The 22,877-nt window shown below is 45.8% G+C and overlaps 1 protein-coding gene across 1 annotated transcript in view; it reads left to right on the top strand.

Annotated features, from left to right (window-relative positions):
* CELSR3 (cadherin EGF LAG seven-pass G-type receptor 3) overlaps window positions 1-22,877 on the top strand; it is a 187,732-nt gene that overhangs the window by 151,167 nt on the left and 13,688 nt on the right. Inside the window, 8 exon segments of the mRNA XM_084829828.1 lie at window positions 8,585-8,759; window positions 11,956-12,095; window positions 13,067-13,177; window positions 13,915-14,126; window positions 15,542-15,706; window positions 16,538-16,690; window positions 18,392-18,474; window positions 18,718-18,865. Coding sequence (XP_084685954.1) covers window positions 8,585-8,759; window positions 11,956-12,095; window positions 13,067-13,177; window positions 13,915-14,126; window positions 15,542-15,706; window positions 16,538-16,690; window positions 18,392-18,474; window positions 18,718-18,865 — 1,187 coding nt within the window.

A 22,877-nucleotide genomic window follows, 5' to 3' on the forward strand; every position in this document is an offset into this window, starting at 1 on the left:
TTGAGTTGCTGCCTCCTGAACAATGTTACGGACCTCCATCCATAGTTCCTCAGGCACTCTATCAGGTCTAATCCCTTAAATCTATTCCTCACCTCCACTGTATATTCATAAGGGATATGATGTAGGTCATACCTGAATGGTTTAGTGGTTTTCCCTACATACTTCAAATTTTTAAACCAAAATTTTGCAAGAAGCGGCTCATGATCTGAGCCACAGTCAGCTCCAGGTCTTGTTTTTACTGACTGTATAGAGCGTCTGATTTCGATATTGACCATCTGGTGATGTCCATGTGTAGAGTCATCTCTTGTGCTGTTGGAAAAGAGTGTTCGCTATGATCAGCATGTTCTCTTGGCAAAACTCTATTAGCCTTTGTCCTGCTTCATTTTATATACCAAGGCCATGCTTGCCTGTTATCCCGGTGATTTCTTGACTTCCTACTTTAGCATTCCAATCCCCTATGATGAAGAGGACATCTTTTTTTGGTGTTAGTTCTAGAAGGTGTTGGGTCTTCATAGAACCGATCAACCTCAGCTTCTTCGGCCTTAGTGGTTGGGGCATAGACTTGAATTACTGTGATGTTGAATGGTTTGCCTTGGATTCGTATTGAGATCATTCTGTCGTGTTTGAGATTGTACCCCAGTACTGCTTTTCCCACCCTTTTGTTGACTATGAGTGCTACTCCATTTCTTCTAAGGGATTCTTGCCCACAATAGTAGATATGATGGTCACCTGAATTAAATTCGCCCATGCCTGTCCATTTGAGTTCACTGATTCCCAAGATGTCGATGTTCAATCTTGCCATCCCATGTTTGACCACCTCCAGCTTACCTTGATTCATTGATCTTACATTCCAGGTTCCTAAACAATATTGTTCTTTACAGCATCGGACTTTCTTTTCACCACCAGACACATCCACAGCTGAGTGTCCTTTTGGCTTTGGCCCAGTGGCTTCACTCTTTCTGGTGCTACTTGGAAATTCCCTCTGCTCTTTCCCAGTAGTATATTGGACACCTTCCGACCTGAGGGACTCCTCTTCCAGCGTCATCTCTTTTAGCCTTGTGATATGTTCCATGGGGTTTTCTTGTCAAGAATACTGGAGTGGGTTGCCATTTCCTTCTCCAGTGGACCACATTTTGTCAGAACTCTCCACCATGACCTGTCCGTCTTGGGTGGCCCTGCACAGCATAGCTTATGGCTTCACTGAGTTACGCAAGCCCCTTCGCCACAACAAGGCAGTGATCCATGAAGGGGAAATATAAATACATCCTAGTAATTATTTCTGCATTGCATATATAGATATAAATTAGTGGATGAAGACTTTAGTCCTATGAGCCTACTCCCCCCCCCAAATCTTTTAAGTGCCTAGTAACAGCCCTGCATCCCAGGTACCAAGAGCAAGAACCAGGGGTGCTTCCAGACAAGGCTTTTATCGTGCAGTCACCCTGCCTCATTCACAGAATACAACAGGGGGTCTAGACATTGTCACCATCCACTTGTAACCCTGCTGTGTTTTCCCACTGCTCCTTTGAACTTTAAACAAAAAAAATCTATTAAAGAGGAAAAGATGGAATAGCTGCACAATGTCTTTAGGCTGATAGTGCTGGGAGCCATCCATGTGAAAACAGACCAGATTTCATTTCTTCCTGAACACAGTCTCACCTAAGTAGGGGCCAGACCTATCCTTAACCATGGTCATAGGCATAGCTCAACCTGAGGAAGCTGGAGATGATGGATGATGATGATTGATTTAATGTCTGTGTAGCCTGCCCACCAAAAAAGATTATGCTCAAGGCAGCTAACGATCAAATCCAGATTAACAAAATCTTAATTAAAAACATAGCATAAAAGCAAATATATTAAAAACACAATTTGAAACACAACAATAAAAGAAATAAATAGCAGCCAATTACAAACCCCTTCTGCAACAGACCAGCTTATATGCAAAAGGCCTGCCTGAATAAGATCCCACTAGCATGAAAGGAAAGAGAGCGTATTGAGTATGGATGTGGGAAATCCAGGTTCAAATCCCCAGACAGCTAGGAAGCCAAGCGGCCCAGGGAATGACTTGCCCAACTTTCAACAGAGGGTTGAATAAACACATCTCTGAGCAACTTGTAGGCAAGGTAAGAAGATACCACTGCAACAACTACCCTATGTCTCGCATTGATTAAATAAGAAACTATTCTTCATAAAATAGTAGGGTTGGAAGGGGCCGTTAAGACCATTGGGCCTTGTGGCGTGGCTGCACTGTATTTACTCCAATTCTGAATCAGTGAGATAGAAGGTAGCTCAAGTTAGTTGTTAACTGTCGACTACATGAGTATAAATGAGTAACTGCTCAGCATGAGAAAGATGACATGGCCACTGGCCCATAAGGGCCGTTTCTCAGAGGAGCCTCTTAGCACTGCTCTGCCTACTCACCAAAAAGAAGGTTATTTTCCCCAACAGCACCTTAACAGTATATATAGGCAAGGATATATCTATGGTACAAGCATAAATGTACTGGGGCCTTCCTCTGAGGGAGGCTCAGAAAGTGGCAATAAAGGAGAGGGCCTTCTCGGGAATGCCTGGTGCTAATGCTGTCATCTTTTCAGTGCCAGGTTAAGACTGCCTTCTACTCCAAGGCTTTTAATGGTATATGATGGGGGCACTTGTGTCTGCTGTCTTGAACAGGTCTGTTACTGAAATTGCATACTGACATCGTTTTCAACTATTTAAATTGTTTTAAATTTCGTATGTTAAAATGTTTGGACTATATTTTATTATAAGGGTTATTATGTGATGTTGTGCAGTGTTTATAATGTTGTGGTTTCTACTTTTTGGGGAGTAGTTGTGAACCACCCAGAGAGCCTCAGCTACTGGGTGGTATAGAGATGATGATGATGATGATGGCGATGATGATGATGATAAATGTACCACTTTAACTTTCCTAGCTTACCACAAAGGCTTCTGGTAACTGCAGTTTCATGAGGATAGCTGAGAATCCTGTTAGATACGCCCAGCCCTGTTACAGAACTACAGTTCCCAAGGTTCCCTGGGGAGAGAGAATCATTTAAAATCCTTTATATTTCTGCTTATGATATATGTGTCTCCATTCCTGAACAGAGCTAAACTAACAATAACACTAGCAAATTACTCAATTAAGATGGTAGGGATTTATATTTAAGTCTTTTCTTAATTAACACCTGGACTGCTTTTTCACAGTTCAGTTTCCAGGCCATCGTCATCATTATTATTTTACATTTCTATACCTCCTATAGAATTATATATTCGATATATATAATATATTATATATATAAAAACAATATATCTTTACATTTCTATTACATTTCTATGTAAATGTATTTTACATTTAACTTACAAAAGTCAAACATTGAAATACAATATACAAAGTTTAGAAACCATTTACATAAAAACATACGGACAATATATACAGCAGATCACCAAGCAAAAATCATGACTGCCTCTATGGTCTGAAAAGTTTTTAAAAAGTAAGCTGTAGACCACGGCTGGGCAACGTGTGACCCTCTAGATGTTTTGGACAACAATGTCCATCATCCCTCACCATTGAGAATGCTGGCTAGAGCTGATGGGAGTTGTAGGCCAAAATGTCTGGAACGCCACAAGTTACCCACCCTTGATGTAAATGGAGATTTTCATTATTTGAACTCTTGGTCTAACAAGGGTTTTAAGCACATCCTGAATTTGCCCTTTTCCACTGAGGGTAACATATGTAAACTCTGAAGACCTACAATATGGTACAGTCCAGAATGACCTCCTAGTGCAGCCTTCCCCTACCTGGTGCCCTCCAGGTGTGTTGGACTACAATTCCTATCAACCCCCATCCAGCATGGCCAATGGCCAGGAATGCTGGGAGCTGTTGTCCAGTACATCTGGACAGCACCAGATTTGGGGAAAGCTGTCCTAGGGCTTCTTCTAGCAACCTGCAGAGGCATGTTTTCCTCTAGTGCTTGTGTGCAGCTGAAAGTGGTTTGAGGAGGAGAAGGAGGTGAATGATTTGCTGACTTGCAGTCACGCATGCGTGTCCACACATCTGCGAGAATCAATACTGGAAAGCCACAAAACAGCAGGCATCTTAAGCGAGGGCTTTTGCTGAGACAAAGTAGAATTCTTGGTTCTTCATCTGGAAAAAGGACAAAGTCTGCTGGGCATAGCTTTTCCTGGCTGACCATTGTACTGGGTTGGAGAAGAAGGAAGTCCCCAATGTTCCTCATCCACCCACCTCCTGCTCCTTTTGCAATATTTGCTGATTATCATGGTTATTTAGGTATACTCCTACAGGCACCACAATACTCAGCCAAGATCTAGCGAGTGGTCTGGGAACAACTAATCTTACAGCAGTGGAACAAAGAAAGTACAGGCCCCTCTGAGCATTGCCAGGACAGAAGACCAACAGGAGCCCTGTGTCAATGGCCCTGGGCTTTAAAAGGGAAGGCCGAGAAGACAGGAGTAGTACTTATTTATTCATGCAGTATATTTGCCCCCTCTTTCTGGGATCAAAGCAGTTAACTCTAAAATCCTAAATATTCTAAATATTAACTCTAAAATCCTAAATAATAATAAGCAAGTCAATGGTGATGACATCAAGGGTTAAAAGGAATCAATAAAATGGAATGGCAGTGTGGTATAGTGGCTAGAGTGTTGAACTGGGAGTCGGGAGATGTAGGTTCTAGTCCCCACTCGGCCATGGAAGCTCACTGGGTGACTTTAGGCCTGTCACAGACCTCAGCCCAACCTACCTCACAGGGTTGTTGTTGTGAGGATAAAATGGAGAGGAGGAGGATTATGTATGCCACCTTGAGTTCCTGGGAGGAAAAAAGGCAGGATATAAATGCAATAAATAAATAAATGGTAGCAATTAAATCATCAGCCAGCCATATGGCTTCTAGAATAAATATACTTTACATTCTCTATGGAAAAAAGTAGTAACACAGCCTTCCCCAACCTAGTGCCCTCCAGATACTTTTGAACGTCCGTTTCCATCCGCTCTAGTCAGCATGATGGCTAGTAATGCTGGGAGTTGTAGTCCAAAACATCTGGAGAAGCACAAAGTTGCGGAAAGCAGTACTAATGTAGCCACAATAAATATGAATTAGTTGCATTTTGAGAAACTCTGTTTCCTTGTCCAGAAAGATGCACAAATGGACAGTTAATTAACTGAAGGCAAGTGGTCTTCCCCCCATAAGGATGTGTGAATATGACCAAAACACTGGTATAACTGTACACCACTGCTATTTTGAGGTTGTATACATACTCTGCTCAAAATTATTATCAGTGGTATGTCAGTTGGCCTTGATGTCATAATGGTGTCTTCTTGGGATGATGTCATTCATAGTGATGGAAGCAAATTCTACGATTTGCCAACTCCTGGCTGAGTGTACTTACAGTGGCAATCCTGGGTTTACTGCTGTGTTATGTGTAGGAAGAAGAAATCAGTTCGGCTTGCATTTTAGTGCAACCTTACCTAATTTTGCACTTTCAAACCAATACACGAACCAAAACTCAGTTATCCTTTGAAATTCGCACTTCCCTTAATTTTGCAAAGGAGTTCTCAAGTCAAAAATGCTTACAAAAATGTGGATATTAGGAGAAAGTGCACACAAAAATACATATATTAGTGAAAATAATGTTAAAATGCATTACATTAGGAAAATTGCTTGCAAAAAATGTGCATATGAGGCAAAATTCCATACAAAAATGCATGTATTAGGAGAAATGTGCACAAAAGGACCTACATATTTGCATGCACTAAAAAAAAAAAAAAATCTCAAGGTTCATGGCAAACTGAATTTAAGATTGGAAAAATGAGGGGTGAGAATTCCCCAGATGGTGTCAGTGGGGGATTTCCCCATTTCAGCTTCAGAAGAGAGATTTTCCTCAGGACCACATCTGAGAAGGAAAGGCTTAAATTCCCTCTTCATGCCTGCTCTGATTCCAATAGTAATCACACAGCAGCAGCAGCAGCAGCAACACTAATACTCTGCAGCTGATGCTCTTTGCATTTCTTTAAAACCTGCACCTTAGATGCAGTTAACATCACATGCAATTTGGCCGTGAAATAGGATCTACGTGGAGAGCTGTTGTTACTGCTCCTCCTCTATATGTTGCCTGCACTTCTCTAATGCAATTCCACCTGCCTGTGTCCTCAAGTGTCTGGGAACTTTCCAAAATGATAAGTCCAGAGTCTACCCGTACTGTGTTACAGATTGTACCCGTTTCATTTTCCCTTCTGACATGCCAAGATCTGTCCTTTGAAGGCATCTAATCATCTGGAAAGCTTGTCTTCAATCTCATCCTCTTGAGGGGAAAGAAAACATCTGAGTTAATGCAGGATGGGAGTTGACCTGACATTAGCTCTCCCCACACGATCCTTCTTACACCCCTCTCTTCAAGCTGAGCTTTAGAGCTGGAGTGGACACAGCAAGGAATTCCTCTCAAAGATAACAGGACTACCACGTGCCTGGGTTTGTTTGGTGTGTGTTTTTTTAAAAAAAAATCATAAGAAGTCATATTACAATAATCTTTTATTTCCAGAGCACTTTTAAAAGCAATAAAACCTGCAATAAAAGTTGGCAGATATGCTGTCGAAGTCTTCTTAAAACAACCAATGCAACATTGTAAAGTCATAAAACCTGTCCGTATACCACCAGACGAATGCATGAATCTTCCTCGGCAACCATTTTGAGTCCCACAGTTCTTGGAGTGCCCACTTGGGAATTTGCTCTGGAATTAGGAGTGAGCAGTGAAGTGGCCAGGTTTGCTGATGAGACCAAATTATTTAGGGTGGCTAAAACAAAAAGGGATTGTGAGGAGCTCCAAAAGGATCTCTCCAAACTGGGAGAATGGGCAGACAAATGGCAAATGCAGTTCAATGTAAGCAAGTGTAAAGTGGTGCATTTGGGGGCAAAACCCCCACAACTTCACATATAACCTGATGGGATCTGAGCTAGTGGTGACAGACCGAGAAAGAGTTCTGTGGGTTGTGGTGGACGTGGATAGCTTGATGAAAATGTCAACCAATGTGCGGCCGCTGTTAAAAAGGCAAATTCCATGTTAGGCATAATTAGGAAGGGAATTGAGAATAAAACTGCCAACATAATACTGCCTTTATACAAATCTATGGTGTGACCACACTTCGAATACTGTGTACAGTTCTGGTCACCATACCTGAAAAAATATATTGTAGAACTGGATAAAAGTGCAGAAAAAGGCAACTGAAATTATCAAGGAGCTGGAGCATCTCCCCTATGAGGGAAGGTTACAACAGATGGGATTGTTTAGCTTGGAAAAAAGGAAGGTAATGGAGACATGATAGAGGTGTACCAAATTATGTATGGTGTGGGGGATGTGGGGAGGAAGACATTTTTCTCCCTCTCTCATAATACTAGAACCCGGGGTCATCCTATGAAGCTGATTGGTGGGAGATTCAGGACAGAGAAAAGGAAGCACTTCTTCACACAGCACATAGTTAAACTATGGAATTCGCTACCACAAGACTTAGTGATGGCCACCAGTTTGGATGGCTTTAAAAGGGGTTAAATTCCTGGAGGAGAAGGCTATCAATGGCTACTAGTCCTGATGGCTATGTGCTACCTCCAGTATCAGAGGCATTATGCCTATGTATACCAGTTGCTGGGGAACATGGATGGGAGAGTGCTGTTTCACTTGTGTCCTGCTTGTGGGTCTCCCATCAACAGCTGGTTGGCCACTGTGTGAACAGAATGCTGGACTAGATGGACCTTTGGTCTGATCCAGCTTGGCTCGTTATGTTCCTACTAAGAGCAGGTCATCTGCTTCCAAAAAGCTCCAGGGTTAATCTTTCACCCCAAAGGTAGCATAATGTCCTGAGGTTTTGTTGCAGGCACTAGTTTCAAGCAAAAATAAATTCTCCTGCTCTTTTGCGTGCTCTCTCTCTTTCTCCCCCCTCCCCCCTCAGGTGATATTTCTCCTGCATATATACTTCTGATTCTAGCTCTGAGTTTCTTTGGGGCACATGTTCTTTGAGTTAGGCAAACATCCCCTAACCTGGTGCCCTCCAGATAGATTGGACTGTAGCTTTCAGCATCCCAAACCAACATGCCATTGGGGCTGGCTGGTGTGATGGGGATTGTAGTCCAACACATCCGGGGGTCAACTGGTTGGGGAGGCTGAGTTAAGCTATTCTTTTGTTTAGACTTTTAAAGAACATTTCTAGACCTTATTGATTTTTAGTGTTCTATTCCAGCCTTTCCCCAGTGATCTCCAGATGTTCTGGACAAACACTCCCATCAGTCGTAGCCAGCAAGTTCAATGGCCAGTGATTATGAGAGTTGCAGTCCAAAATATCTGGAGTTTAGCAGGTTGGGGAAAGCTGCTCTTTTCCTTCAATTCCCATTTTTTCAAATGTGATAGAAAACTCAGGGAAGCAGGTTCCAAGGTGGACCCCAATGCAATGGGGAACCCAGGGGAGCAAATTCTGAGGTGGAGCCCAATGTAAGGGGGGAATCCAAGGGAGCAGATTTCAGAGTCCCCAGATAGCAGATGGTGTTAATAGCCCTCAGATCCTTCCTTCCTCTTTTCCTAGTCCCAAAGGCAATGCACAAAGCAGGTGACATTGGCATCAAGGGGATGGAGGAAAGCAACGTGCCATGTCACCATAAGGCAGAGCATGATGTGCTGAGCGAGGCTGAGCTAGAGACGATTGGCCTGAGAAACCAGGCTCCATCTCCCTCCATCTGTACCAAGATCCAGGAGATAAGGTATGGTGATTCTGCAACGTCCTATAAGTGCTGATGTGAGGAGGCTGAAATGTACCCTGTGGAGCTCACAAGCTCTAGAAATGAGAAAGGGGGTCCTCAAAAAAGAGGGTGTTGTGAGAAATGTTGAATGTGAATTGATACTGCCTATGCTTGGAGATAAAAGGATGACAGAATACTCCAGCTACCCGTACTATGGAACATCCAGTCATAAATTGTGGGTCACCAGGAGAACAATAGATCAGTGCTCCAGTACTTACCTCGGCTTCTCATTATCATTCCCTTCCTTCCATGTCCAGTGTTCAGATGTGTGGTGCTATGGCTTCTAGCTAAAATGGCACCACACACACACAAGAAGGAGATATCAGCAGATTCAAGGGAACCTTGAGGTTGGAAGAAAAATATTAAAGGGGGACCCCAAAAACTGCCCAATAAGGACTCAGTGTCCATGGAAGGCTGACTGACTATTGAGGGGTGTGTGGAGAACAGTGGTGCTGGGGGAATGGAACAGAACAGTGGAGGCTGGTGGCTCCAATGTCAGTTGGGCAGTGTATCTACTCCGGGTTTCAGTCAGAACCAGTCAGAACTCTAAAGGAGCTCAGAACTCTAAAGGAGCTCCTTTAGAGTTCTGACTGGTTCTGACTGAAACCCGGAGCGGATTCATCACCCCACTGACATTGGAGCCACTAGCCTCCACTGGAACAGAGTATCATGGAGGAGGGCATTGCTGACTGACAGAAACAGTGAACAGGAGCACTCCACACTGCAACATTTTGTTGCAGGTCCCATTTGTCTCCCCTAAGAGAGGAGCTACCACCTCTTCTGTGTTCCTCTAATGGAGAACATGAATCAGAAAGAATATATTGTCCTTCCAAGAGTGTACCACTTCAGACTGCAGTGTGTGTTGGGACTGCATGTTCCTCTTGTAACAAACGTTTTGCCCTTGGAATGTCAGCATTTCACAGAAAAGGTCTTTAGCCCTTGCCTTTTCCTTGATGTGCTAGCTTTCCCCATGGAAGGACTTTTTCCAAGGGCTAACATTCAAACACTTTTTAATGCTGCCTAAAGACCTTGAAGGGATACACCATGTGCTTTCCCTGTTCATTTGAACTGGCTCACAGTCTACTAAAGGCTGCCTCTTAATTATTTAGCACAATTTTATTGAATTTGATGTTTTGTTTGTTTAATTTGGACATTTCAGAGTATTTTTATACTGTAACTCACCCCAACCTCGGTGATAACGGCTACAGTCCCATACCTACTTACATGGGAGTAAGCTCTATTGAACGCAGCAGGCCTTATTTCCAAGTAAGCACATGTAGGATTGCTCTACAAGTAGTCCAGAAGTCTAGAGAAAAGCAGAAGGGCTATGCTAAAGTTTGGTTCGGGATCCAAATATTGGTCCATGTAATAAATACATCTTGCTTGTTTTCTGATGTGGGGGGCATGTGGCAAAAAGAGATATATGGATTTTGTTAAATCCATCCTGCCTGTGTTTTGCAAAGTGTCAGGCATCTTTTGTCCCATTGTCCACTCATTCACAAAACTGGATTTTTTAAAACCAGGATTTCATTCTACTTGTGCTAATTCACATTAGCACTAATGCGCACTTGCACTAATACGTTACTGCAAATCCTCCTCAGAAGTGAAAAACTGGTCTGCAAGTCAGGTCTACAGAATCCATGTGACTTGGAAAAAGCCAGTTCACTGTGGAATCCGCACGTCAGATCCATAGAAACCTGAACTCATTTGACTCCGTTGCAGATTTCTTTGGCACCCCTGGTGGCAACTGCTCCCAGTACATGTCAGATGGGTTGCCTGACTTGTTTCATACCAGCAGAATCAGTGATTTTGCATGCCATCCTGATACGTGCATTGAGGAAGCTTGCTGCGGCATGCACGTGCCGTGGCTGGAAGAAAACAAGCTTTGAACAAGTTAGATAAAACTCATCTCCTGCTGCGTAGTGGTAAAATTTGAAGTGCAGGTGCTCATCATGACAGTCCCCATAGCTCACAACGATATATCATTACTGGGAAAATCCCCCCCCCCCGCAACTGTGAGCACTGCAGTTAAGCGGAGAGGGAACAGGGAAGCCTGAGAGGCAGACGACAGCATCACACCTCCTAGGCAAAAGTCCTGGTGCTTTGACCCTGTGAGCCCCGGTTCCGTTATAGCGTCGCTCACCGTCTTTGCTTACTAACATGTCTACATTGTATTGTCAATATTCTGTTGCCTTTATTATTTTTATTCTTGCACACTGTTTTGCAGCCTAAATGGGCTGGAAAGGTGACCTGGAAGCTCTGTACACACAAAAATGTGTCCGCCTCAAATGGATACGTTCATGCGGCCCAGCTGGCCCTGAAACGCATCAGTGGTGCACAGCCCCTCTGACTCCTTCCCTTCACAGAGACGGCCCTTTGGATCTGAGCTAGTGCTTTCCACCAGGTGCTAGTTGGACAGCTCATGTGAGGGCTGCAGGCCAAGAGCCTCTCCCACCCAGGCCTTGCTGAACTCCTGGCCACGTCCTGCACACAAAGGGGCAGAAAGGTTGCCACCATTCATTGCACATGGCTGGTCAGGTAGCAGTGGGTGGAGCAACCCCTCCTCCCTCACCTCCAGCCCCTCTGCCTGCCCCATACTGCAGCTGTGGAATTTGGCCCTTCTGCTGCTGAAGGGCAAAACCCGAGGGCGCCGTGCACTAGGTAAACATGGTGTTCTCCAAGGCAAGGGTGCAGAATCTCAGGCCTGGGGGCCAGGGCCAGCCTGCCTAGGGTCCCAGTCTGGCCCCCTGGGTTACTCTAGATGGCCACCCCTTCCCCGGCCCCACCCCTTTACGCCAATCAGTTAAAATGCCTCTCCTAAGGCTTAGTGACTGGCAGGAAGAAATTTAAGCTAAAATATGCTGATATTTTTCATATTCTGGCCACACCCCTTTTGCCTTTGGTCCCGCCCACCACTGAAATGCAGCCCCCAAGAGCTTCTCTGGAATGGAATTCGGCCCTCGGGCTGAAAGAGGTGCTGCACCCCTGCTCGAAGGCACCTTGGTGAGAAGGGTGACTAGAATAGGACATAAGAGATTTCTGAGTTGACTGAACCAGCTCCCACTTCTCCCATTGCCCATCACATCCCCAGGCCCCAATACAACATGAAGACCCTGCTCCCCTCTCAGATGTGTCTTTCTGCACCTTTTTTTTCCAGATGCTCAGGTTCAGCTGCAAAGTCCTTGCTGTTCCGATTCCTCCCCATCCTGAGCTGGCTACCACGGTACCCGGTCAAGGAATGGCTCGCCGGGGACATCATCTCCGGATTCAGCGTGGGAATCATGCACCTCCCACAGGGTCAGCTATCAGGGGTCCTGTCGTCAACCCTCAGGTTTTGAGTAGCCTCTGAGGGCCTTGATGACTCCGTGAGGCCGTTCCTGTCCTCCCCTGGGATTGGAGAACAAGGGGCTCCTCAAGTCTTTGTGGCCATTCTGAGTATAGTAATGTGTGTGGTTTGTCGGTGTACCTGGCATGGGTGCACCACTAGCATCTGCTTCTCAAGAGGCTGCAAACCTCTTTCTGACCCATTGGAGTGAACTTTCCCAAACATATGCTGTGCAGTAAAACTAGGGGAGCTACTTACTTACTTATTTACAGCATTGACACCCCACCCTTTAGCCAAAAGGCTCACAGAGAGTAGCAAGATAAGTAGCACAACAGTCCCTGCCCTCAGGCTTACAATGTAAATTTAAAACATGACATACAAAGAATAAGGAACAGGGTGGGAGGAGGATCCATATAATTAAAATAGCAAGAATATACTATTTGAAGAGGTGGTGGTGGTGACTTCTTCTTCCTCTCTTGCTCACAGAGCTGTTGGTTGTAATGGCCTCTGTGAGGGGAGGATGGGCCCAGTTCCAGCTTGGTGAAGTTCCTGGATGCTGAAGTAGAAATGGCCACAGATACCCAATGAAAATCTGCCTCCGATTTGAGATCTACTACTCTTGAAAGTGTGGCCCCGAGCACGTGGGGTGGGGTGGGGTGGGGTGGGGTGGGAGACAAAACCTTGGCTAAAATACTGGGCATATATGAAGAGGAGAAGGGAACGCTAGGATTGTAAGCACACAGTGCCAGTGTGGAGTATCTGAGGAACACTAGCAAGCCTGTGAGAACAGGCAAGAGGCCATGTAAGCTGTCTGTACGGGCTCAGGCGGTGAATCAAAGTTAAGAGAGAGGGGGTGGCACACGTGAGATGGAATGGAGGGTGTGTTCTAGACAGAGGGACCAAGCAGTGGCTGTGTGATAATGTCCGCCTTTGTTTCGCCTAGGTTTGGCTTATGCACTTCTAGCAGGGCTGCCGCCTGTCATTGGCTTGTATTCAGCCTTCTATCCTGTCATGCTGTATTCCTTCTTTGGGACGTCCAGACACATCTCTGTGGGTGAGCAGGGGATGCTGAAACAAGGGGCCCCACGGGATCACACATGCTTGCACTGCTTACTGCAGGGGTGGGCAAACTACGGCCCTCGGGCCACATGCAACTCTCAGCCTAATTTCCATAGCCCTCTCTACATGCGATCAGTTCAGACCTCTGGCAAGAGTGATTTGTCCCTTCCCTGGCAGCCTGCTGGGCAGGAAGGAAGAGGGCGAGAGAGAGATTGAGAGGGGGGGTGGTAGAAAGAGAAAAGAGCTGACACACCCACTTTTGGCTTTGGACCTGCCCACAGCCACCATGTGGCTCCCAAAAGATTACCCACAAAAGAACGTGGCCCTCAAGAGAAAAAAGTTTGCCCACCCCTGGCTTAGTGCATAGCACTAGAGATAATATTCTCTTATTCGTTTAAGGTGGCTTAGGAACCTCTTAACAGACTTCACAATGAGTATTAGCTCTCTCAAAGTGGGTGACTACTGTGATATAAGGAGGCAGGTCCTCTTCCCAAAATACCTTTAAAGACAGAGAGCAGGGATCGTCTCCCTCTGGCCCTAAGCATGGCCAAGAGTTTGATACTTTGTCATCCAACGCAATCCTTCCAACCCATGTCTCCATCCTGATGTGAATGGCTAAGCAGAGCTAACTGCACCTATGATTAACTCCCCCCCACACACACACACACACACGCACACACACAAACCTGGTTCTCATGGAGATACAAGATGGACAGAAGCTTGAGCTTTGAGGGTTGCTCTCTTGCCCAAGAAGCCTCTATTTCCTCCCCACAGGCCCATTTGCTGTCATCTCTGTGATGATTGGGAGTGTGACAGATTCACTGGAACCAAGTGGGAAGTATATGGAAGTGATCAATGGCACAAATGTCATCAACGAGGCCCGGAGGGATGCTGCCAGAGTACAGCTGGTGGCTGCTCTCACCTTCTTGGTGGGCGTCTTTCAGGTGAGTGGGGCCTGTATCAAGATGCTGTACCACTTTGGGATAAGTAAGAGCGGCAATCAAAGCATAGTGATGGGGAACAATGGATTTGCTCTCTGGTTCGACGAATGCAAAAGCTGTGCCATCCATTTCCTTCAGAACATGGGGACCACCATGGCAGGTCTGCATGCCCATTCTGATATCAGGTCTGATGATCACTGGGGAGCTTTTTAAAGCAATCTAATTGGTGCATACACTCGCAAGGTTACGCTGGAACAGAGAACGCATGTCACTTTCCCAGAGGCATTTACATTACCGGCTGTGAGCGGGATCCAAGATTCTGTATGTGCTTTCTACTGCTGCTGCTCTGAATAGAGCAGGAATCTGATGGAAGGATTGCAAGGCATATTGTATGCTTCTGTTTACCATTTGCTGGGAACATGAGCCGTGTCTGCGCTATTGCACCATGTCCTACTTGTGGGCTTCACACAAGCAGCTGGTTGGCCACTGCGTGAACAGAATGCTGGACCTTCAAGTTGGATCCAGCATGGCTCTTCTTGTGTTCTTAATCAAGGAGGCTTGGGATAACCTCATGCTGGAATAGCTCCAAAAAACAAGCACCCCCTTCTTCACAGCAGAACTGAATTATCTTCAGGGACTGTAGAAGACCTTTGTTTTTAATTGCTGGGTTGGGGTTGAGTAGTCCCCTTTAGTCAAACGAGGCACAAACAAATGTGGAAAGTGCCTCAAACAGCCTCAGGCCACCACAGTACAGCTAAGGACTCCTCTGCTCCAGATGCTGTTCAGACTATGGGATTATGGCCCCACCTGTGACCAACACTGGCCTGCAGCATATATTCTGCAGTTCAAATATGTCCTGAAATGCAGGGGACTGAGCTGAGTTGCAAACTGGATGGGTCAAATGCATGTTAACAGCAGCAAATGGATGTATGGATCTTGCTAGTGAAGAACAGGCCTTGGTCCTGAGAAAGGTTACAAGGACGACCAATTCTGGTGTCATTTTCCCACAAGGATGCACTCCCAAAGTCTCTTCCTAAAAATCTTGTGGGTACCAATTGGTTATGCCAGAACAAAAGTAACAGGCTTATCCAGATTCAGACCACTGTTCCATCAAGTCCATTCTTCCTGTTGACATCATCTCTCTGAAATTTCTGGTCTCTTACTCTCTCCTGTTACTTGAGATCCTTTTCAAGTGGGCATAGGAATGATTGAACCTTCTGCTTTGCCACTTAGATGCAGCTCGGAGGGACAGAACTGGCTGAGCATGTGTTCCATGCTCTGTCCTCGGTCTCTGACAAGCCCCGTTACGCCTGCAGTGCATCTTCAGATCCCCCAAGTCCCAGAGACATGTGATGGGACACCCTTGGAGAGAAGCTTTGGTCTCCTGACGTTGTCCTCCTTGTGGGTCTCTTTTTTAGATTGCCCTGGGCCTGCTGCAGTTCGGCTTTGTGGTCACCTACCTTTCTGAGCCCTTGGTGCGGGGCTACACCACAGCCGCTTCCATCCATGTGCTGATCTCCCAGCTGAAGTATGTCTTTGGGATTCAGCTGGAAGAGCATGCAGGGCCATTGTCAATGATCTATGTAAGTACATTCAGACTGGGGGTAGGGTGGGTGAGAGTTATGGAGGCATTGGCAGGTGAGTTTGTAACCCTTCTGGTTATCTTAGAGCCAACTGGATGTGAGATTAACTGCATAAAAGTAATTATTTTGCACATTTTAAAAAAATGTAAATGGCACGTGTGCATGGTGGGGGCGGGGGAAACAGCTGCAGAACTGCCCAGGTAGAAGGGGAGAGTTTAACCCTCCTCCCCTTGCATGTCATGGTCCAATTGACAATTGCCTTCCTGAATATATCCTTATTATATATATCCTTGCAAGCAGAAAACTAGTACACCAGTAAAAGGTCTGAACCTTTCTCCCTGCTCTGCTAGTTTTCTCCTTGCAGGGAGTTGTTGTTGTTGTTGGTTTTACACAGGGGAGCATTCAAAAACCTGATCTCTTACCTGCAATCCGAACTGGTACAGTCTACTGTCTCGGTCCTTCCCATTCTGCTGTGTGGCTAGGCCAGGCTTCAGCAGCATAAATTACAATGTTTATGCATGTGCAGACCAGGCCTGGACCTCTCTAGGAGACCACACACACACACACACACACACAAACCCTAGGAGACCAACAACAACAACAAAATGTTGATGGTGTCAAAGAATTTAGGAACTCCCTGGCCAGTTTTGTTTGTCTCTAGCTGGAGATACGTTGAGAACAGATGGAGAAAGGCATCTTTTCAGCAGAATCTCAGAGACTCAAACCACAATAGCACCCTCTTGGGGTGGGGCAGGGGTGGATGATGTTGTGTTTCCTCAGCTCTCTGTGTCTCACAATGATTATTTCCTTTGCCTTGTTCTTCATCTACAGACCTTTGTGGAAATTTGCTCAAAATTGCCAGGGACCAATGTGGGCACTTTGGTCACTTCCTTGATTGCCATGGTGGTCATCCTTCTTGTGAAGATGCTCAATGACAAAATTGGCAAGAAGCTTCCAATACCTATCCCCATTGAGCTTCTCATGGTAATTTATTTTATGGATCTCCAGCATTGCTATCCTACCTTCCTATAAAATAAGCGAGATTACTTACAAACAAAAAACTGGAAAAAGAACCACAACAGCAGCAGCAACACAAGGGTCACGGTTAAAAACAGCATTCTGAAAAAGCCCAGTAAACCAACATTGTTTTTTGCTGTTTATCTAAAAGTGAGCAGTGGGACCAGATGTAACTCTTTTGGGAGGATGCTCTAGATTTTGGGGACCACAGTTGAAAAGGCTCTATCTAAAGTGCCCCTTTGCTGTATGTCCAGGGCTGGAGGGACCCAGAGAATGATGTTCTTGGACAGACTCATATGAATGTAGTGTAGGATGGCACACAGAAACTAATGTTTCTGGACCTTTACTTTGAACATGGGCTTCTCCCATGCAGTTGTCTTTGTAGGGCAGCCTTCCCCAACCTAGAGCCCTCCAGATGTGTTGGCTTACAACTCCTTTCATCCCCAGACAGCACTGACTATGGGTAATGGGAAATGTAATGCAACACATTTGGAGGGTCCTAGGTTGGAGAAGAGTACTGTAGGCCTTCCCTCCTGTATTGATTGATTGATTGACTGATTGATTGCATTTATATCCCACCATTTTTCCTCTTGCAAGGAACCCAAGGCAGCTTACATTATCCTCCTCTCCATTTTATCCTCACAACAACAACCCTGTGAGGTAGGTTGGGCTGAGAGTCTGCGACTGGCCCAAAGTCACCCAGTAGGCTTCCATGGCCGAGTGGGGACTAGAACCTGGATCTCCCAGCTCCCAGTCCAACACTCTCACCACTACACCACACTGGCTCTCTAGCACAGTCCTAGCTAGTTATAAAAGGGACAACATTGTTTTCGTCTCTCCCAGATTATGGGAAGGCTCGTCTACTCAGTAGAGTTTTGATTGTACTTCTATAGTCACCAACTATGCATTCTGGAAAGTCAAGGCAAGCTGCTTGCTCTGAAGGTGGTCAGGCTTCAGTTACCTTTGGGCCTACTGAAGGGTCTTGATCAGCCTCATTCTAGAATTATTTCGCTCTAGCTTGTTTGTCCAGAGACCAGAGCATTCAGCCTCCCTCTGGATGGGAGTAGCTCATATTCACTGATGTGGATCTGCACTAGGATTTGCCGAGTGATCTTTGGATATCAGAGACCAGAAGCAGGATAGCTGAAAGCCCTTCTGGGAACCACTATGCCCTGTGCTCTGCTCCAGTCTTGTGGTGATACTGAGTTAGGCATTCTCCTGGCTCTAGAGAACGCAGCAATTTCATGCAGATGCAGTCAAGCCAGCCCAGCAGCATTTCCCTTCAAGATTCTCAGTGGCAAAAAATGTTGATCGGGATTAGATTTTATCTTGGTATAAGGAAATTGTCCATGGGAAGGAATTTGCTAGTTTCACCCCCTTCTACAGCAGCAAGTCCAGGGCCTGGTCCATTTGGGTCCAGTGATGTTTCCCATGCTAGATTACAGAAGCTGAGTTTTCGTCTAGTCCCCGCCAAGACAGAGTCAGTAAGGCGTGGGGTGCCATTGCCACTGCCTGAGAGGCCATGGTCTCCCCAGCCCTCAGCGCTATTTTTAATCCTTCTGGGCAGCCTCACTAATTCCTTCATTTCTCCAGCGGCTTTGAAAGGTAAAGGCAGTTGCTCTGTAACACAAGAGAGATGTCTTGTCTCACCCTGCCACCTCTTTTCAGATTATTGTCTCCACGGGGATTTCCTATGGTACTGACCTGAACAACCTTTTTGGGATTAGCATTGTGGGGAACATCCCCAGCGGGTGAGTGAGTGCCTCTTGCTGCTTCCCATAAGCCCCTGCGAGAGATGTAATTTGCCAGACCAGTTTGTTTCAAACCTGGCAGGAGCCTCTTCCACACTTTGTCCAAGGGAACAAAATGGAGCCCCCTTTCCTGCTGCCCCAGAGCCTCCCCCCTCTTCCCCTGGGCAGAAAAGAATTGCTTGGGGAATTAGACCTTTCCTCTCTACCCTTCCCTGAATTGTCACAGCTGTTTTCTTTTTGCAGGATGAGACCTCCTGAGGCTCCCAAAGTAAGCTATTTTGGGATGGTGATAGGAAATGCTTTTGCCATTGCCATGGTCAGCTACGTCATTTGTATCTCGCTGGGCAAGATCTTTGCCCTTAAGCATGGTTACAAAGTGGACAGCAACCAGGTAAGGACCTTCCTGTCCATGCTTCTGCTACCTGACTTCCTGTCTTTTTCTTTCTCTTTGCCTTTTACCCTGTCTTCTCCATTGCTCTGTCTTTCTGCGTTTGTCATCTATTTCTTTGCCCCACCACACAAGGGGCGCTTCCACATGGGGGGCTCCTAGCACTGCCCATCAGTGCTCTCCTGCCATAAGCTAACAGTAGGATTCCCAATGACTGTCCACACTTGGCAGGACATCTCCCTGTGTTTTGTCCACACAGCGGCTGGGACATAGATGAGCGGGCAGTGTGATCCTCTTAAGAACATCCGAAGCTGCCTTACACTGGCCATCGTCCATCTAGCCGAGTATTGCCCACACTGACTGGCAGCAGTTCTCCAGGGTTTCAGGCAGGATTTTTTCCTAGCCCCACCTGGAGATGCCAGGGATTGAACCTGGGACCTTCTGAATGCAAAGCAAGGGCTCTACCACTGACCTACAGCTCCTCCCCTCCCCCTCCCTTTCCCTTCCCTTTCCATGGTCACCACACACCCTTTCTCCCAATATTTTGAAGCAAGTGTTCAGCACCATTTTAGAACCATGTTGTGTGTGTGTTTAATTAAAAAAAAAAAAGAGTACTTGCAGCACAGAGCAAGTGATTGCAGCCTTACTTTTGAGTGAACATGGTTCCAGTGGGGCTGTAAATCCTGACATTTTCTGTTCAGTTTCACAATCTGGCTAGGACATGTGCTGGCTTGCTTTTTTAGGGGGCAATCCTATGCACATTAAGACTGGGAAAAGTCCTACAACTCCCAGTATCTCTTCAGCTGGGGCATGCTAAGACTTTTTTCTGTAAATGTGCATAGGATTGCACTCTTAGTCAAATCTGTCCCATTGATATTTCTGGTCAGTTTTGCAAGCAAGCTAGATAACTGCAGAATTTCATTACATCCTCAACTCCTTTCTCCCAAGATTTGGAGGAGCTCCTTTGATTCACTGGGTGCTTCCAGACAGACAGCTCCTAGCACTACCAATCAAAATACATTGTGCACCTATTTCATCTTTTGGTCCTTAATGGATTTTTGTGGAAAGATTTTAAAAAATGGAAGAAGCAGTGGGTTACAAGTGGAAGCTGACATTGTCAGGACCCCTGGTAAATTTTTCTGACTGAGGGAGGGCGATTGCATTTGGAAACACCCACTGTTTCCAAACACTGTTTCTTCAGAGAGAGAAGGGGAGGCAGCAGTTAAAACTGACACTTCCATGACTCCTTTAAAAAAGCGGGGGGGGGGGAGCTCTTGTTCAATTTCAGAGTTCCCATATTCCAGCATTAGTGAAATGTCACATTTTTAAAAAACTAAACAAAAATAAAATGGATCAAGTGACAATAATAGGATTACCCCCTTACAGCTGGATGCTACGCATGTCTACTCAGAAGAAAGCACTGTTGTATTCAGTGGAATCTCTTCCTGCTATGTAAGCTCAGAGGAGCGTTGGTGGAAGGGAAAAGCATTGCTTTGCATGGCACAAAATAGCTCTTTGGCCAAAAATGCACAGCAAGTGATAGAGAAAAGAGGGACATCCCCAACATATCCTACAACTTCCTCAGCGACTGCTCCTCCCACATTGCTTCAATTGTACATTTTCCTGTCCGCACCTGCTGACAAATTGGTCTCTCCCTCCTTGCCAGATTTTCTCCAGTTAGACAAAGATCACAAAGGGATCACAGTCACACACACTCAGCAACTCTGATCAGGATCACTGTTTCCCCTCCACCTTTAACGGCAGGGAAATAGCAATCCCCTCTGCATTGGGATTGCTGGGTGGGGGGCTAAGAGCTCTTCCCCCGCCCCAACAATCCCACTTGGGATTGCTGCAGCAGAGTTGGAACAAGTGTGATCAGCCGAGCTGTGGGGGAAAGTGGATGGGGCTCCCTGGGCAGCAGGCCATATAGAGAGCGGCAGAGGGCCATATGCGGCCCATGGGTTGGCCACCCCTGTTATAATGGGACACTGTTAATAATGGGACACTGAGGATTTGCTGCTTACAGATGCTGCTGCATATGTGGCACATCTTGTACTTCGGTCTGTGCTGATTATCAGAAACTCATGGGTAATAAGGTAATAAGCTGAAACAGATTTGTGATGAGCAATCCGCTGAATCAGTGTGAGTCAGCACAATTCGAGTCCAGTCAGTGAAGTGATTGTACCTTTGAATGACTGGAACTTTGGGTGTTCTTGGACTGACTTTGTATCTTACACTTGAAGGCTTATTTTATTTCATTGCTGCCTTTATCATTTGCTCCCCACCTGAACTATCATTTATTATGGACTGACTCTTCCATCTAGTACTATGACACCATGACTGCAATTGCATGACACATTTTCTGATATCAAATGTGGACTGATCTGTTAATGCTTATTGGTATGATGTACTTGTGCTGTTTTTGTATTGGGATTTCCATTGCATTGTGTATAATGATTTGCAATTTGATATTTGAGTGCTTATTATATGATAAGTGGCTCTTTGTTTCTGTGAGCATCCACAATTATGCTTGTTAATCCCTGTGACCATCTAACCCTTTAAAATTGGTACTTATTGATTTATTCATTATTTTATTTTATACCTCAACCTTCAAGTCAGCAGAATTCCCAGAATTACAAAATTAAACATGCATAAATATAATTTAGAAATCATTGTAAACAACATTAAAACATAGAGTAGCAAAAAAAAACACTAATAAAACTGACTTTTAAAGGCCTTGGAGAACCAAAACGCCTTCACTTGTCATCTAAATGATAGTGAAGATAAGCCGCTCTGAGAAGGGAGTCCCACCCCCAAGAAAGCCTGTCCCCTGGTAACTACCTGCCTCTTCTCACCATGTGGGACACCTTAGCAGCTCATCCTCAGCTTTAATCTTAACACAGATTACTCCCTCAGGTAATTTGGGCCCAAGCCATTGGGGATCTCTACACTTCAGGTTTATTGCACATTCATGGTTGCTCACTCACTGAATTGTGCGGGTCCATTACATGACATTGTTGTTGTCCAGTCATTATTCCACTATTTCCTCCCACCTATCCCATTTTCCTCAAATGTAAAAAATGGGGTATTTTTCCAGATATGCACAAATAGAGCACCATGTCCTCCCTGTGTATTTCACCCCTAGCGTAAATGAAATGCTGAGTGTGGTTGTTGGGGGCGTGGTCATGATGTTGAAGGTGGTGATGAAGGTCTGATGGGCGTTCAGCCTTCCCGCTCCTGAGCCACTTTGGCTCCTCGCCATTTTCGGCCTGCCTGTTCAAAACAGAGTGGCAGGGCGGCAGAGCGGCAGAGTGGCAGCAGGGGTGGGGGCAGAGTGGCAGCGCAGCAGAGGGGCTGAGCGGCAGAGATTGGTCAAAAGCATAGAAGAGGGAGGTGGGGCCCGGGGAGATCGGTGGGGGGCTGTCCGCATGTGAGTCCCCATCCACCAGTAACGTGCAAGGGGAGGGAAAGGGGCAGGAACCCAGGAGCAAGTATCACCGAACCTGGAGCGTGTGTAATGCCTCTTCACGGAAACATAACGCTATGGGAATGGCCATCGACAGAGAAGGAAGCACGTGTAAATAGGGATGTACGAAAGTCACTTACCTTTTTGAAGAGTGACATTCGCAGTGGGGGGGAGGCGCTCCGTCCCTCCCCCCGAAATTCTGTCTGGCCGGCTCCGCTCTGCGGAGATTCCATGAAGCCGCTGGCCAGGGCCACCCGCAGCCAGACATCCGGCCGCTGGGCAGCCTGCAGGGACACAAATGGCGGCTGCCGTAGCCACCGCCATTTGCGTCCCTGTATTTTGCCATGATAGGTTACATAAATATTTACGTAGCCTATCACAGCAAAAAAAAAAAAACAACAGCGGACGCAAATGGTGGCGGCTACAGCGGCTGCCATTTGTGTTCCCCTTTTTTTTGCCGTAATAGCAAAAATATTTACGTAGGCTAAAACGGCAAAAAAAAGGGAACACAAATGACGGCCGCTGTAGCTGCTGCCATTTGCATTCCCT

Source organism: Heloderma suspectum, chromosome 2 (assembly GCF_057233095.1).
Source record: "Heloderma suspectum isolate Gila_16-S chromosome 2, 16-S_ref, whole genome shotgun sequence".
NCBI lineage: Eukaryota > Metazoa > Chordata > Lepidosauria > Squamata > Helodermatidae > Heloderma > Heloderma suspectum.